The sequence below is a fragment of the Epinephelus lanceolatus genome, chromosome 16 (assembly GCF_041903045.1).
Source record: "Epinephelus lanceolatus isolate andai-2023 chromosome 16, ASM4190304v1, whole genome shotgun sequence".
Lineage (NCBI taxonomy): Eukaryota > Metazoa > Chordata > Actinopteri > Perciformes > Serranidae > Epinephelus > Epinephelus lanceolatus.
Genome location: NC_135749.1, coordinates 34508525 through 34525493, shown reverse-complemented (window position 1 = coordinate 34525493; position 16969 = coordinate 34508525). Strand labels below are relative to the sequence as shown.

The 16969-nt window shown below is 40.1% G+C and overlaps 1 protein-coding gene across 1 annotated transcript; it reads right to left on the bottom strand.

The window, feature by feature from the left end:
* Positions 1–532: 532 nt before the first annotated feature.
* LOC117263429 (uncharacterized) lies at positions 533–6280 on the bottom strand. The gene is made up of 2 exons (XM_033636744.2): positions 5674–6280; positions 533–1797 (listed from the first exon to the last, which is right to left on the bottom strand). Exons 1-2 carry the CDS (start codon positions 5864–5866, stop codon positions 698–700), a joined length of 1293 nt encoding a protein of 430 aa, XP_033492635.1. The 5' UTR covers positions 5867–6280; the 3' UTR covers positions 533–697.
* Positions 6281–16969: the final 10689 nt, after the last annotated feature.

Below are 16969 nucleotides of genomic sequence, written 5' to 3'. Positions count from 1 at the left end.
CTGGGGTAGTCTAAACTGATAATGGAATCGCAAATCGGCACGGCATGCCTTTAAGTTTTGAAGGAATGAAGTTAGTAAAACATTCTTTCATTTTATAGTTAGTCTACTCATAGAAGTCTCAATGGTATGAACAGTGGTTCCACAAGCTTCAAATCCAGCCACAACTCAGCCCTGAGCAGCGTGACTGTCTGTTATTGACCAGTCAATTAACTGCAGTGTTCACAGCTCCCCCTTTTAGTACCAGATCTGTGTGCTAGGTACCCCAACAGAGAGGTGGCCAAAAATGGGGATGATACGGAACAGTACTGTACCATACTGCTTGGTGAAAACGTGGGTTGATGCACACTGTTATGCCTAATGTAACTTGACCCTATGTCAATATAAACGGTGTTGTCTAAATCTGTATCTTGCTTGAAAATATATCGATATAGTGTACAAAATCATTACATCGCCAGGCCCTAGTGAAACTGCTAAAAAGCTCAGACATCTAACACATGACTGCTTAATAGTAAGTGGTCACATGACAGTTAGACTCAGAAAACCAATTTTAATCAATTAATACATGTAATACCAGAAAGCAATCACCTCACACCCAAACATCTGACAGTTTTTAGCTAATCATTGATTGAAAAAAAGCCTTGTCCACAGTACTTTAATCCTGCTGAAAAGCAGTGGCTCATCAAGCGTCTCTGCAGCTTCATTTATTTCTGCTCTCGCCTGCACACTTGTGATTTTTGACATATTCGAGCCGGGTGAAGCTTTTCTCGCACACACTGCAACTAAATGGTTTCTCCCCTGTGTGGACAATTGAGTGTCGTCTCAGATCTCCATTTTGTGCAAATTTTTTATCACAAACTAAGCAACTAAATGGTTTCTCCCCTGTGTGGAGAGTCAAGTGTCGTTTCAGATTTCTATGGTCTGTGAACATTTTCTTACAAATTGAACAAGTAAACTGTTTATCCTCTGTGTGGACAGGCAAGTGATGACTCAGTGTTTCCTTCTGTGCAAATGTTTTACAGCAAACTGAACAACTAAATAGTTTCTCCCCTGAATGGACATTCGAGTGTCGTTTCAGGGTTCCCTTTTGTGTGAATCCTTTACCACAAATTGAACAACTAAATGGTTTCTCCCCTGTGTGGATAATCGAGTGTCGTATCAAATGTCCCTTCTGAGTGAATTTTTTACGACAAACTGAACAACTAAATGGTTTCTCTCCAGTATGGCTTTTGATGTGTTTAACCAAATTGCTACTGGTACGTTTCTGCAGATGACCCTTGCCGCCAGAGCTTCTAGTACATTTAGAGGAGCTAACTGATGTTTTTTCAGTATTACATTCCACATCACTTCTAGATACTTCATTGTTTTGCAGAGGGTTTAAATGTGACTGATGTTGTTTAGTCTCCTCCCAATCTCTACTGTCATCAGTCTCAGATTCAGAGGAGTGTAAAGTCTTGTCATGAATAGCTGGCTGTTGCACAGGACTATCTGGACTTGATTTCCTGGCTGGTACTGGTCCTCCCCAGTCCTCTCCATCAGCTCCTGTTTTTAACTGCTCTGCCTCTCTGTTCTCTTCAGTTTGGCTTTCATGAAGCTGTGAGGACTGAGCTTTCTCCTCATCATCATCTTCACTCTTCACAGGGAATGTCAACTTGATATCAGCCTCCTCCAGCCCTTGAAGCTGCTCTCCCTCCTGTTCTTCTTTAATGTGTGGGGTCTCTGGCTCCTGACTCAGGCTCCCCTCTTGCTGCTCAGTAGGACCCTCTTCTTTCACCACCGAGAGCAACAGCTGCTGGGCATCTGTGGAGAGTGATTGAATACATACACACATCTTAGAAAAAATTCACTTCATGTTAACACTTTAACTACTTATATCACTTCTTTCTGAAACCTGGGGAAAAATGTTGCACATTTTATAACAAATTTGGACATCATTCAAACCAAAACAAACTTCAGACTGCTATGTGATTTACTTGGCTGTGAGATAAGGGTATTTGATATCATATTGTTCACAATAAAAACGGTATCATTTTTAACTCCAATATAACTGAAAATGTGAATCCACACCTGAGTAAATTTAAAAAGGAATCCACATTCTCACCACCAGGCACTCCTTATCCGACTATAGCCACCTTTAGTAAATTAGTGGAAAGCGAAATTGCGTCTGTAACTAAGTGTAATCCTGTGTCTAAGTTTTCTAATGTTAGTTTTTTAGAGAGGAAAGCCCTGAAAGAATTACAGTCTAACCCAAAAATTGTCATTAAAAAGGCAGATAAAGGAGGTGCCATAGTGCTGTTAAATGCCACTGATTATGTTGCAGAGGCTGAGAGACAATTGAGTAATGATGCTTTTTATAAGCCACTATCTAACCCCATCGGACAGTTTACTGCTGATAGAGACAGAATCATAAATAGAGCCTTAGAAATGAAGTGGATTACTAAAGCTCAATATGAGTATTTAAGAGTAGAGCACCCTGTTACTCCTACATTTTATTTACTCCCTAAAATCCATAAACGTTTGGAGAATCCACCAGGAAGGCCTGTTGTTGCAGGGAATAATTCTTTATCTGAACCACTGAGTAAGTTTGTTGATCACTTCATTAAGGATATTGTAGGGACTTTGCCTTCTTACATTCAAGACACTGGTGATGTCTTGAAATTATTGTCTAGTTTGAAAGTGCCTAAAGATTCATTTTTGGTAACTGTCGATGTGGAAAGCCTATATACTAACATTCCACGTATAGGTGGTCTTGAAGCTGTGCAACATTTTTTAGAATTGGAAGAAGATTTGCAAGTTGAATTTTTAATGACTCTTACAGAATTTATTTTGAGTTGTAATTATTTCAACTTCAATAAAAACTACTACTTGCAGATTCAAGGGACAAGCATGGGCTCCCCCTTCGCCCCTAATTATGCTAAATTATTTATGGGGCTGTGGGAGAAGAAGTATATATTCATCAATAACCCCTTTTTGGAAAACATTTTGTTTTATAAGAGATACATTGACGATGTGATTTTGTGTTTTACATCTAATGAGGAGGATCTTCATGGGTTTTGTGACTATATTAATCATACTTATCCTACACTGAGATTTACTATGGAATATAGTCAAGAGAAAATTCATTTCTTGGATTTGTTGATATCTAAAAATGAAAGTGGAAAACTTGATACCTCTATTTTTCGAAAAGATACTGATAGAAATGTTATCCTACATGCTGAAAGTTACCATCCTAAGAAAATGATAAACAACATTCCTTATGGACAATTTGTAAGGTTAAAACGTATATGCAATAAAGATAATGATTTTGATGTTAAAGCAAGAGAAATGAAGACAAGATTTGCCCACAGAGGGTACAAGGGCCACGTCATTGATACAGCCATCAACAAATCTAAAGCTCTCAATAAAGAGGAACTTTTAGGCTCATCTTGTAGACTTGCAGACAACAGAGTCACTTTTGTGTCTGAATACATGACTGTGTAGACAGGAATGCTTGAGTAGATATTGTAGATTGTGGTATAACCTTTATAACTTCTGGAGTATCTCCTCTTTTGTTTATATCTCTTACATTGGCCCACTTGTTTTTGATATGTATTTCTAAAAAAATCTGACTATTTGACTATACTGTACTCACTCTCCCCTGTTTATATGAGTTGGTACAGCCAGATCATGTATTTTGCATTTATATCTCATTATTGCAATGGGTCTTAACAAGTATGTAAATAAAAAAAATAAATAAATAAAAAATAAATAAATCCTCCTTTTTGATCTATACTATTTATATTGTTCACACTCAAAATTAGAGTTGAGACATGTCAGATGATGAACTGTGCAATTGTAAAGTATTTTCTTGTATCACTGTTTTGATATCTATTTCTATTTAGTATGTACTCTCCCTTTAATATTACAGCTGGGTTATGTATTTTGTATTTGTTTCTCATTGATTGATTGATTGATTGTCTGGTTGTTACTTGCCCTGACTATTTAAGCACACACCTGATGACAATCAAGAGCGAATCTGATGAAGCAACATGCGAAACGCGTTGTTCGCTCCTTTTGTTTTTAAACATTTTTGAATAAACTCTGTGTCAATCCGGATATTCTAGTGTGCGCTGGAGGTTTTTGAACTTTTGACTAAGAATTTTCCTGGTTGACCAATAGTCATCATTTAGGTCCATTAGTCAACTAGTTGCCCGCATGTTTACGATATTAAATTAATTATTAAATTATATATTTTGGGCGGGGCAACGCAATGGTTTGAGTTGAAGGTGTGAGAAAGAATAGTATCAGTAACATTGTTAACACTGTGCGACATTACAGAGAAATACAAAACCGTACTAATGAACCTTCATTAATATAGGCCTATATTTTATCTACAAGTGCACGTCACACACTAAGCTAGCCGCCTGTTAATGATGCTGTCAGCAAAGCAGTATTGATTGTGCTAAGTGGCTCATGGATGTAGCTTGTAGCTACTTCCATGTGTCAGATGATACCTCATGTTTGTCATCAACGAATGAGTTTACATATCACCTTGGGTTCGTCCTTCAGTTTCTCAAAATGATCCCACACCTTGGATTTCCTGCCCGACATGTTATTAACTAGCCTGTGGAATAACCGCAGGTACCAGCCCTTGAAATTAGGGTCGTACACATGCCGCATCTTAAACCGCCTGGAAATACCCAAGGTTGGGCACTGGGTGCTACTTTTGGGCCTTTCTTGTGCCAGCCTTCAAGAGCGCGGCAGCAGGTTGTGCCTGAGGTTGCTAAGCAACCTTAACAAGCATTGTATAGCCTATTTACCTGAAATCCTGAGTGCAAAGCTGATCTTCTTCCAGGCGCTGTTTATAAGTGTGTAGGCCTAAAATGATCAACTTTTCCGTATTTATCAGACTGATTATTTACTGAAGAAAGGAAAGATCCTCTGATGGCTGTGATTGGTTTGTAACGTGACTTCTGTCTGACTGCTGAGGGTGGCCTCTTTCTGATATTCTGTCTTTTCAAATTAAACTCCCACATGGTCCAGTCATAAAGGTTTTGATTTATTTTGAGTTTCAGGTTCTTTTTTTTTATCCTTGCGACTAAATGACCAGTGAAATCTTGACTCATGACCTTTCTGGTCGACTAACATTTGGTCGACTATTAAGGGGCTGCCTTAATAAGTAGTGATGCCAAATGAAGCTTCATGAAGCATTTTCTTTATTTTGTGAGCTCACTAGATGGCGCTCTTGGTTTGTAGAGAGAGGCTCAAAGAATGGCAATTCAGTGTGCTTTCAACCTTTTGGTGAACAAAAAGTGCCATCTAGTGGGCTCATGAAATAAAGAAAATGCTTCATGAGGCTTCATTTGGCCATCACTACTAATAAGTACATTTTTACATTTTTATTCCACACTTGCATTGGCGATGTAAAACTATGTTTCCCATACCAATAAACCCCCATCGCATTGAACGGAATTAAACCCCACCTTAATAAAAGGCAGTGCGCCTGCGCAATAAACGCGATGTTCAACGCACCACCATTCCTGTCGGATTGTAGGGGCTGAACGCAGCTCTGCTCAGTAAGACTGTCACTATCACACAGTGAGATCCTTACAGGGAGACCCCTGAAGTTGACTCGTTTGGACTGTTGTCAGTATAAACCGAGTGTGAAGTATAAAGTATAAAGTAAAATGACCAAACCTGCTCTGTGTAACCGAAGCTGAGGGTTTAAAACAGCATCCAGGAGTTTCTGCTGCCGCTCGTTCTCCTCTTTTGATCGAGAAAGTTCCTCTTCATACTCTGCTATCGTTCTGTCAAACAGCCCAAATATCTCTTCAGCAGCCGCGGTTAGTCGCTGCTTCACCAACTCTCTCAGCACCTGGACGTTAGACATTTTAACAAAATGTCAGAATTTTTTTCTCCACCCAAACTATGCAGACTAGCGCCGTATTGCAAACTTCCGTCCCTGTCAGTCTGTTTCCAGCCAGCATGCTAAGCTAACTTCAATAGCTTTGAAAGCTACCAGGAAATGAGTCAGAGGAAAAACATTCAGGGAAAAAAGTCCAACCAGAAAGATAGAGGCTGCAATGGCTCACTGACGTTACTGCTGGAGTTCACAGATACTTTCTCCACACAACAAAAGTACTCTGATGCATCTGGACCGTCAGGCGCTATGTTGCTCAAAGAAAAACATCAGGTTTTTCACCCAGTTGGTTGGTTAACTTAGAAAGTAAAAGTCCTTAAGCTTGTGAAAAATAAGATGTCACTATTCCCCTTTATAGTCTTATTTCTTCCACTTCTTCTTCTTCTTCTTGGTATTTTATGGCGGTTGGCAAACAACGTCATGGCGCATTACCGCCACCAACTGGTGTGGAGTGTGGATCGGGAATCTAACTTAAATGTATTAAATCTGATAACTTAAGAAAAAAATCATGATAAAAAAATTCTAAAGGAAAATTAGACAAATACATAAAACAAAGTTATATTCTTTTTATCAAATTCGTTCTCCTAAAATACTCTAATAGTGCGTCATAACATTTCTCACTTGAACTTCTCTGTAAAATATCTCTTAAATCCAATCTCAGCTTCATTTCTGTGTGGCTCAAAATTAGTTCCCTTCTCTCAACATCATACTTTAGACAATACCAAATTGTGACCAAATCGTAATCTTGATATAACAGTTTCCTCTCTGCGTGATCTTGCTGTCTTTCTCATCACTCCTACTCATCTTTGATCTTCATATCTGTTTTACTAAAAGGAATTTGTATGTCAATGTGATTATTTCTTGTTGCTTTTTTTGCACACCTGTCAGCTGTTTCATTTCCACTCAGTCCTACATGAGCTGGTATCCATACAAATGTTATACTCAGTCCCATCATTTGAATTCTGAATATTGTTTAGCAAAAAAGAAAAATAGTGAGTGCTGCACTGGGTCAAGATTGTCAGGAGACAAAAAGTCGCTGAGGTGCTCTTCAAAGACAGGGAATGAATTTTATGAAATAAAAACAGGAGGACTGTCCTGATAGTAAATTGAAAGTTTCAAAAAATGTTCAATAATGCAGTCCAAACTGAAAAGTCCAAGGCACTCCGTGGTAATATTAAAAATCCTTTATTTAATCACAGGGATATCCTACGTGTTTCGACTACACGAGTCTTCAGTTTGGACTGCATTATTGAACATTTTTTGAAACTTTCAATTTACTATCAGGACAGTCCTCCTGTTTTTATTTCATAAAATTCATTCCCTGTCTTTGAAGAGCACCTCAGCGACTTTTTGTCTCCTGACAATCTTGACCCAGTGCAGCACTCACTATTTTTCTTTTTTGCTAAACAATATTCAGAATTCAAATGATCGTGTCGAAACACGTAGGATATCCCTGTGATTAAATAAAGGATTTTTAATATTACCACGGAGTGCCTTGGACTTTTCAGTTTGGACTGCATTTTTTAACACTTTTTGAAACTTTAAATTTACAATCAGGACAGTCCTCCTGTTTTTATTTCTGAATATTGTTTGTTTGTTTGTTTGTTGTTTGTATTTCCAGTAAAATATCCTTTCTGCTGTCTGAATGTCCATATTTTATGCTGATCAAAGATGAGCTGGAGTCAGAGCATATTGCTGTTTTCCAAGGTCTCACCTCTTCAACCCACTGAACTGCTGATAGTAAAGCCATCATCTCCCCTGTATACACAGATAATTTGTCACTGGTTCTCTTGCAACTTTTAATGTTAAACTCTGGAATTATAAATTAAATGCCCATTCTGTTATTTGCACTTTTCCATGCGTCTGTGTATATTTGAATGTAATCATAATAGTTACTTCCTACATAATCTTTTATCAACTGTGGGTGTAAAATGAATCCCCTATTTTTGTTTTTTTTTTGTTTCGCAGTGTGAGGGCCACGCTAGGTTCAGGAGGTATCCATGGCTGTATCACTGAGAGTGGAACTGTTGGATTTTTACTGCTGTTATGTCGAGTTCTTGTGCTTTTTTCTCTATTGTCCACCCAGAGCTTTTTCTTTCTCTCCTCTCCTTTTCCCACCAAGGCTTCAGTGTGTTTCACAAGATGTCTGTAGAGGGGCGCTTCCAGGACTCAAATTGTTTGCTTCAGGTGCTCTTTGGATGGGACAATCATATGTAGCAAAACTCAGGAAACTCCAAGGCACTCTCTTTGGAAAGCTTAAAAAGCCCTTATTGTTATGGCTTGGTCATCTTAAACCTTTAAAAACTCCGACGCGTTTCGGCATACAAGCCTTCGTCAGGGAGTCAAACAATTTTCAAACTGGAAAAGACTTCCTTAAAAGCTTTCAAACCACCAATCAGAGGCCTCCACTTAGCAGAAGCAGGTTTAGGGTTGTAGTACTATACAAAGACCACTAGATGTCCTCCTTCGCACTCAGTAGAGGAGAATTTTCATGACTAGATTCAGATTCAGATTCAGAATACTTTATTAATCCCCAGGGGGAAATTGTTTTTGTTCCAATGCTCCGTGCAAAGTAGAAATAGAAATACAGCATGAATGGAAACAAGAGATAAAGATGAAGATATAAATAAAATACTAAAATAGACAATGAAATAAATAAAATAAAATATTAAAGTAGACATTAAAATAAAATAAAATAAAATATTAAAGTAGACAATAAAATAAAATAAATAATAAAATAGTAAAGTAGACAATCTGAAATATATACAATATACAATGAAATGGTTGTAGCGTTATAAATGAAATAAGAATGAGTAATTATTATATAAAGGTTACATACAATGCATGCATCACCACAACACATATTAAAGTCAAGGGTATGGTTTACAGGTCGACAAAAAACAACAAGCCAAACACCATAGAAAAAAAACACAGTTAATCAAAGGAAGACACTAAAATCAAGTTCTTCGTTCAGGCCTGGGTATCTAGTACCCTGCAGTTTGTCAATGCAGAAACTTTCTCTCTGGTTTAGTTGTTTTTGCCTGTCTCCTTTCCTTAGTGACAGTGCTATATGGTCAATCCCACAGGCCTGTAAGGTGGATGGGTCACTATTATGGTGTTCCATGCAGTGCCTCGCCATAGGATAGTTCATGTTGCCTGTGCGGGTTGCATATTTATGTTCAGCCAGTCTGTCCTGCAAAGGTCTCTTTGTTCTTCCTATATAAAACACTTTGCAGTCAGGGCATTCCAGTCTATATATAACAAATACAGTTTTACAGTTTATGAAATGGTTAATGGTAAATTGTTTTTGGGATACAACATCACCAAAGGTTTTGGTCTGTAATACATTTGTACAATGATTGCAGCGTTGACATTTGTAAGACCCTTTGGCTTAGATCCCAACCACGTTTGTTGGCCTTCTGGTTTCAAATGGCTCTGGACCAGTTTGTCTCGAATTGTAGGACATCTCCTGAAGGTGACCAGAGGTGACTCAGGAAACATCTGGCTAAGCACATCATCACTTTCAATAATACCCCAGTTCTTTCTTATTATTCTCTTAATTTGTTCTGCCTCTGTACTATATATAGTGACAAAAATGGGTCTGTCGTTGCTTTAGGTGGGTTTCTTTGTAGAAGTGATGCCCTGTCTACATGTTTGGCCCTGGTATATGCTTTCTGGAGAGTTGTGCTTTCGTAACCCTGTTCCTTAAAACGTGACATCATCTCTTGTTCTTTACACTCAAAAGCATTTTCTTGGTCACAAATTCACCTGACTCTCTGGAATTGCCCATAAGGGACATTTTCCTTCAGCCACTTAGGGTGGAAGCTTTTAGCATGCAGAATGGTGTTCCTGTCAGTTGGTTTTCTAAATACTGAAGTGTGTAGGGCACCATGATTGTCTTTAAAGATAGTCAGGTCAAGGAAATTAATACAATCTTTACTATATTCCAAAGACAGTTTAATGTTGGGATTAATGCTATTCAAAAAAGCATGTAAATCTTTCAACTCTGCCTCTGACCCAGACCAAAACAAACAAACATCATCAATGAAACGTCCCCACCAGACAATGTATTTGAAGTAGGCATTCTTTTCCTGGTTCAAGACAAAGTCTTCTTCCCATTTTCCCATTTGTTTCCCATATTATTATTCAATGTCTATTCAGTTAATGACAGTAAGAAATCAGTGGGTGCTATTTCCGACTCAGGTCTCTTACTCAAAAAATGTGTCAGAGCTGCAAGACCCTGTGTGTGTTCAATGTTAGTGTACAACACTTCTACATCCATAGTGACTAGATATGTGTCAGAGCCAATATTTTGTAGTTGTGTGATCTTATTCAAAACATCTGTGGTGTCTTGGACAAATGCCGGAAGTGAAGGCAAAAAAGGTTTGATAAAATAGTCAATGTACTTAGAGACTGGTTCAGTGAGACTGTCATTTCCAGAGCTCACAGGTCTCCCTGGAGGGTTCTCAACACACTTATGGATCTTGGGTAGCATGTAGAATGATGCCACTCTTGGGTTTTCATTCCACAAGAAACCAAGTTCAGATTCAGAGATCCAGTCGTTGTCTTTGGCCACATGTAGTAGTTGTCTCAGTTCCTCTTTAAGAGACTCAGTAGGGTTAAATGTCAGTGGTTGATAAAACTCTGTATTGTTTAACTGACAGAAAGCCTCTTTTACATACATGTCCTTTCCCCAAAGGCTTCAGTGTGTCTTGTGTTGGATGGTCTTTATTATGCCCTTTTAAGTTAACCCAGTAACTTAGCGCTAGCCGTATTCTCCTTAGTTCTAATGGCTTTTCTCCCATTTCTACTTGCAATGCAGATGTCGGGGTTGTTCTAACTGCCCTGTACACAATCTTAAAGCCTGATATTGTATATTGTCCAACTTTTTAAAAGATGTGTGTGCTGCAGATCCAAATGCAATACTCCCATAATCTAATACAGATCTTATTAGTCCTGTGTAAATGGTCTCTAATGCTGTTCTGTCTGACCCCCATTCACTTCCAACAAGACATCTCATAACATTTAAAACTGTCTTACACTTGTCAAGAAATTCAAATTGTTTCACTCTTTCCAGTTCTCGATGATATAATTTCAGTTTTATGTCACTGCCAACTCTTTTTCGTGTAAAGAACATTGTAAATCCCCACTTAAATGACCATTCCACTATTTTAACCATAGCCTCTTGTACTTTCTTCACAATAAATTCCATATTTCCACCTCTCTTCCAAATTGCCCCATCATCCACAAAAAGAGAAAATCCTATCCCCTTCTCCAAATTAAAAAAAACATTGTTTATCGTGATAGAAAATAACAAAGGACTTACTATACTGCCTTGAGGCGTTCCATTTTCTACAACAATTTTTTTTGAAAAACTCTTACCTATCCTTACTTGGACTGACCTTGAAAATAAAAAGTCCTTGATCCACCTATACATCGGGCCAGTGACCCCCAATTTACTCAATTTAATTAATGATCCCTCTTTCCACATCATATTATACACTTTTTCTATAACAAAAAAGACAGCCACTACACGTTCCCTATTAATTTGTGCTTTCCTTATTTCATGTTTCAGACATAAAGCTGGGTCCATGGTATTTCTTCCTTTCCTAAATCCACTCTGATATCTTGCTACATACCCTTTGCTTGTTAATCTTTCATTTATCGTCATCTCCATTACATTGCAAACATTAGATGTTAGGGCAATAGGCCTACGATTTCCTGGGTTTGCACTGTCTTTTCCTGGTTTAGGTATTGGCACAACCACTGCTTCTTTCCATATCTGTAGTAATTTTTCCCTTCTCCCACACTTTGTTATATAACTCAAATAAGATGTTTTTAGATGATTCACTGAGCTGATTTATCATAATGTAACATATCTGATCTTTTCCTGGTGCTGACATCTTAGTTCTCCTGAGAGCAAGATTCAGTTCTGCCATTGTACATTTAACCCTTTTATGGCCTAAGGTGTTAAAAGGTGATTTCTGCCTAAATAGACATATCCAAAATAAATCAACATTAGCTCCACAATTATCAGGTCTGTATGCATAATCTTGGTCTCTATGTAAAGTAAGATCTCAGAGAATGTACTCCCAGTGTCAGTAACATTGTGACAGTTACTATGCCTGAGTAAATTCTGATAAACCAAAGGAGAAATCACATTTTTATCCTCGCCTAAAATATATTCTGAATTGGACAGTGTATTACATCACAATAACAATGTTCCCATGCAGAGATGCCACTGAATTCATTCATCAATTCCTTGACTACAGCTGCACCAAATTAAACATAAACACTTCAAACACATACATTCTACAAAAGGTTTTAGTAAGGATTTGACCAGGCGGACTTCCCATTTGGGCACTTGGATAGGCAAAAGTAGCCAAAGTGTGCCAAATGTGTTCTTTACCTCTTGAAAGGGAATCTGACTACAAAATAGTACTGATGTCCATCAGGAGGGTTAGCACACAATGCAGCCTTTGACCATGGCATTTACCATCTGCATCTTCAAAATCTACCATTGTGCACAGTACAAAATCAATAAAATAAAATAAAAAACAATGAAATGGTATCCTTTTGTCTCCAAATGGAGGGTTTTTATTATAAAAATGAATTATGAAATAAAAACTATGTACATAAAACTGTAAAAAAATGACAAAATGTTTTTTTTTTATTATAACAATGAATCATGAAATAAAAACTGCTGTTGTCTGATGAATCCTTAACATCCACGTCACTCCTGCTCAAAATCTCCTCCAGACCTTCTAATGCAGTATATTTATGCCGCTGCTGCTCCCCAGACATTGTAAAGTATTAAAATACAAAAACAAAAGGAAAAACTGCTGTAAAATGGGCCGTGCGAAACAATGGCATGCAATGAATTGTTTCGATCACTGGCGCTGCAGTTGCTCTCCACCGACTGCACCGCCTGGCTCTCACCTGATCTAACAGCTGATTGGTTGGATGTCGACTCAACAATATGAGGTTTTAGATGAACTGTTAATTTTTGGTGAATTTCAGATATACACATTTTATTTGTCTGATTTGAAGGTTTATTCTGTTAACAGAAAACGTGTGAGTGATGGTGAAGTTATTTGGTTGCAGACTAAATACATTCATCTTAAACTATACAGAGTCTACTGTATATTTACATTGGACTGTTTTAATTATTGAAGTGTTTAGCAACACAGAGACTGGTGGTCTGAGCGAAATAACATCTGTACAGATGTGAAGCCCTGACTGTATCTGACTGATCTTTAATGAAAGCTGTTGTCTTGTATTTTTTTCCTCTGAAAATATGAACCTTATAGTCAGACACAATTTCTTTAGCCTCTGTAGCTGACAGGTCTGACAGGTCTGCTCTGCAGCAGCAAACTGATATAATGCTGATTTACATAACAATTCATGTCAAATGGAGGATAAACCATGAACATAAATGACAGATCACCTATAAAGCAGGTTAAAACAATAGGAGACTGAGAACAAACTTGTATATAAGTCTGACAATATTTTAATAAACTGACATTGTATCGGACATGATGTAAGTGTTGATCTATTTCAACCTCACTCAGACCGTCACCATGGTCTTTACCTTGAATGATGCCACTTTTAACAATCTGTCATGATTGCCTTGTGTCCCTGAGGATTGCATGTGGATTTCCCATTTTCTTGTCGTTTGTATGACATTGCGAGGCAGAGAGTTACATTGCATGTTTTTGCCGCAGTTACAGAGCTGTTCATTCACTTGTTGTTTTTTGAGCTGCATTTGTGTTTCCCCATTAGCTCACTGTGAGGGGGGTTTTGAGGTCCCCCTCCTGTGCATTCGTGCACACCAGGTCCGGTTCTACAAGGGTGCACAAGCATGCATTGCACCCTTATTTTATGTGTCTGCATGCTCAGTTGAAAAGAGTGAAAAAAAATGTTTTTCCTGGGTTTTTTTTTTTTTTTAATTAATGTTTACATAACAATATAGAACACATTGATAGTGAAGTGCGTATTGTATTTGTTTTAATTCAGTGGTAATTAAATAAAATTTCTGCCTTTCTTCAGTAACGTCACTGTCAACGCTGTCTGTCATGACCATATGACAAGTGCGTGTGACTGCACGTCACTCATTTGCGTCCAGCGCAGTTACCAGTGGCTGCTGCACCAGCCGGATGCAGCTTTCTGCTGTAAATAAAGTTAACAGCATGTAACACAAATATTTATTTTCAGGGTAAGAAACATCTGGTGCTAGATGGTCTGATGGGTGAGGTAGCCCGGACTAAATATAGCCTTTTCTTTGTTCTGCTACAATATTGCTGCAATAAAGCACTTGAAAGACACTTTAAATATTCTTGTTTGGCTGGTATCATCCCAATTGAAATGACTGGAAAATGCATAATTTAGTGTTGAATAACGTGTCGGGCATGTGCACCCCCTCTGATCTAAGATGCACCTCTAGTCATTATTTTCTGGAACCGGCCCTGGCGCACACTGAGGAGTGGAGACTAGTTTTGTTTTGATTTTTCTGCTGGATTTGTTTGATAATTGTTATTGGACACAAATAGATATTTTTCTGTACCGAGCTGTGCGCAGGAGAAGCAGGTAGGTTTGTTTTGTAGTTCTCTGTGTTTTGTTTTCCCTGTATAAGGGAAATAAATTATTATTGCCTTTTGTTTGGTTATATTGCCCTTAAGCTCTGTTCGCAGTCGCTGGGCTTCCATTTTCCAGCTCTCCCACCCCTCCTTTTTTTCTTGTTGCAAAAAACTGCTGGGTGTCTTGGGGCAAATTTGATTTAATTCAACTTTTTTCAGTTATTTGTGATTGGGGCTAGCTGTGAGCAGCCTACTCATTGTTCTTCCCCTGTGTCAACTATCCGTAGCTGCTGGGTACTGTTTTTCCATGCTCCGCAGTCTGCGCCTAGCCTTACTAGTAGCTTGGCTGGTCCACAGGGTGACACTCAGCTACAGATCCTGGCTGCCATACGTGGTTTGTCAGAGAGGTTGGGTAGGGTTGAGGCCCAGTGTCCCGCTAAGGCAGCCACATCAGCCCCTTATCAGCCCCTTATCAGGATCATGGTGCGGTTATGCCTGATGTTCTCTCTCCTTATGCCAATGATTCACCCTTTGAGGGTGACGAGCAGTCTGAGGGTGCTGGTGAATCTGAACAGCCTAAGTCCATTCACCTTGGGGGGGCGTCCAGCCTCAGCAATATGGGTGACAGTGAGCTCTCGCCCATGGATGTCATCTCAGGGGTTATGAGTGCGGCAAAAATCGTGGGTCTCAATGTTCCCGTGGAAGCTTCTGCCTGGGTGGACAGGGTTTGGGCAGGCATTTCTCAGTCCCAGCACTCCCAGCAATTTGTCTCTGTGCCTGTGGCGGGGGACTATTTGCAGATGCTTAGGAAGGCAAGGAATGCCCCCAGTGGGGTGCCCCAGTTTAATGCCGGTTGTTGGAGGTTGGCTAAGACCCAGTATGCACCGGAGACTGGTTTAGGGGATGTGCCTCCTGTAGAGAGGGAAATGGCAGCCTTGACATCTCTGGGTCCAGAGCACAACTGCGAATCCATGCTGTCCAGTAAAAGAGCGCGACAATATAATGAGCAGCCTGCTTGGGAAATGCTCTTGCTATTTTATTGGCAGCTCTTAGGAGGACTGCCACCCTGATGACCAGGACATCATGAGCCTGATTGATGCTGCTCTTGTCACTCATTCTCAGCTTACATGGGACATTGGTGCATCTATGTCTGCTGCCATGATGTCACAGAGGCAAATTTGGTTAGCACAGACATCTCTGCCTGAAAATATTCGGAAGGAGCTGACCAATATGCCGATTGCGCCTGCACATGTGTTTCACCCTGACTACCAGGGTGTACTGGATAAGGCTGAACAAACCCGGCGTACAAGGGATTCTGTTTGGCGCACATTTAGCAGGGCTGTGGCTGCCAGGTGGAAATCTAGGGGCTCCCAGCCTGCCCCGCAGTTATCCTGGACTCACCAGGAGCCATGGGCTTATGGCAGGAGACAGGGGTCGGGGTTCTCGGCCTCTGGTGGTTCCAGGCAACCTTCGCAGCGTGGGCAAGGGTCTCAGCCTCACTCCTCAGCTAGGGATGTGCCCAAGAGGAAGCGCCTCCCCAGAGGTCCAGGACCTCAGGGGGGCGTCGCCTAGGGATGTGCGGGGGTCAGCTGCCGAAACCTGTTCCCAGCTATGCCTGGAAAGCTGGGAAGAAACAGTGTCACACCCAGGAGTATTGGCTACTGTATCAAAGGGGTACAGAATTCAGTTTCGGCGGCGCCCGCCTCCTTTTTCCGGGTTTTGCATGACTGTTGTCAGGGACCCGGCCCAGGCACAGGTGTGGGGGCTGCCTTGTCTCCTCTCCAGTTGTCGGGGATCACGATCCTTCCCTACTTGGACAATTGGCTGATTTGTGCTCCATCCTGCAGCCCAGTCATAGAAGACACACAGAGAGAGTGATCTCACATGTGCAGTCCTTGGGTTTCAAGGTAAATGTGACGAAAAGCAACCTCGAACCACGGCAGCAGGCAGTTTTTGCGGGTCTTTGTCTGAACTCCCTCACAATGGTGGCATCCCTCACCCTTCAGAGGGTGATGAAAATTCTGGCCCTCCTGGATCGGTTCTGTCTTGGCAGGAGGCTAGCATGGTTCATTTTCAGAGGCTGCTGGGGATGATTTCGGCCGCGGGGGCTGTTGGTCCTTTGGGCCTCCTCAGGGCTCGGCCACTGCAGAGGTGGCTGAATGCCTTCAAACTCCACCCAAAGTTGCACAGTCAGGTTAGCACACTTAGTACTTAGTAGCAGAGCTACTAAGCAGAGTACGTAACTCCTTGAGATCAGGTGGAGAGATCCACTTCCTCTCAGGAAGGAAATCCAGGAAGAGGAAGGTTATTTAAGTGTGGGAGTGGCCTATTTGAATCCAGTGTTGCCAGATCTCGCGAGACAAATAAGCAACCAGGCCTGTGAAAACAAGCCCAAAACAAGCGACTTATTCTATGGAGCTCCCTTAGGTTCCGAGGAGAGAGAAATAAATAAAGAGTGTCCACGGTTTTACAGTCCGTGGGGACAGATTTTAAACTG

Coding starts and splice junctions, on each gene's coding strand:
- LOC117263429 (XM_033636744.2), bottom strand. CDS start 5,866: ATGTCTAACGTCCAGGTGCTGAGAGAGTTGGTGAAGCAGCGACTAACC. Junction 1,798..5,673: donor GCTTCGGTTACACAGAGCAG/GTTTGGTCATTT, acceptor CACTCTCCACAG/ATGCCCAGCAGCTGTTGCTC.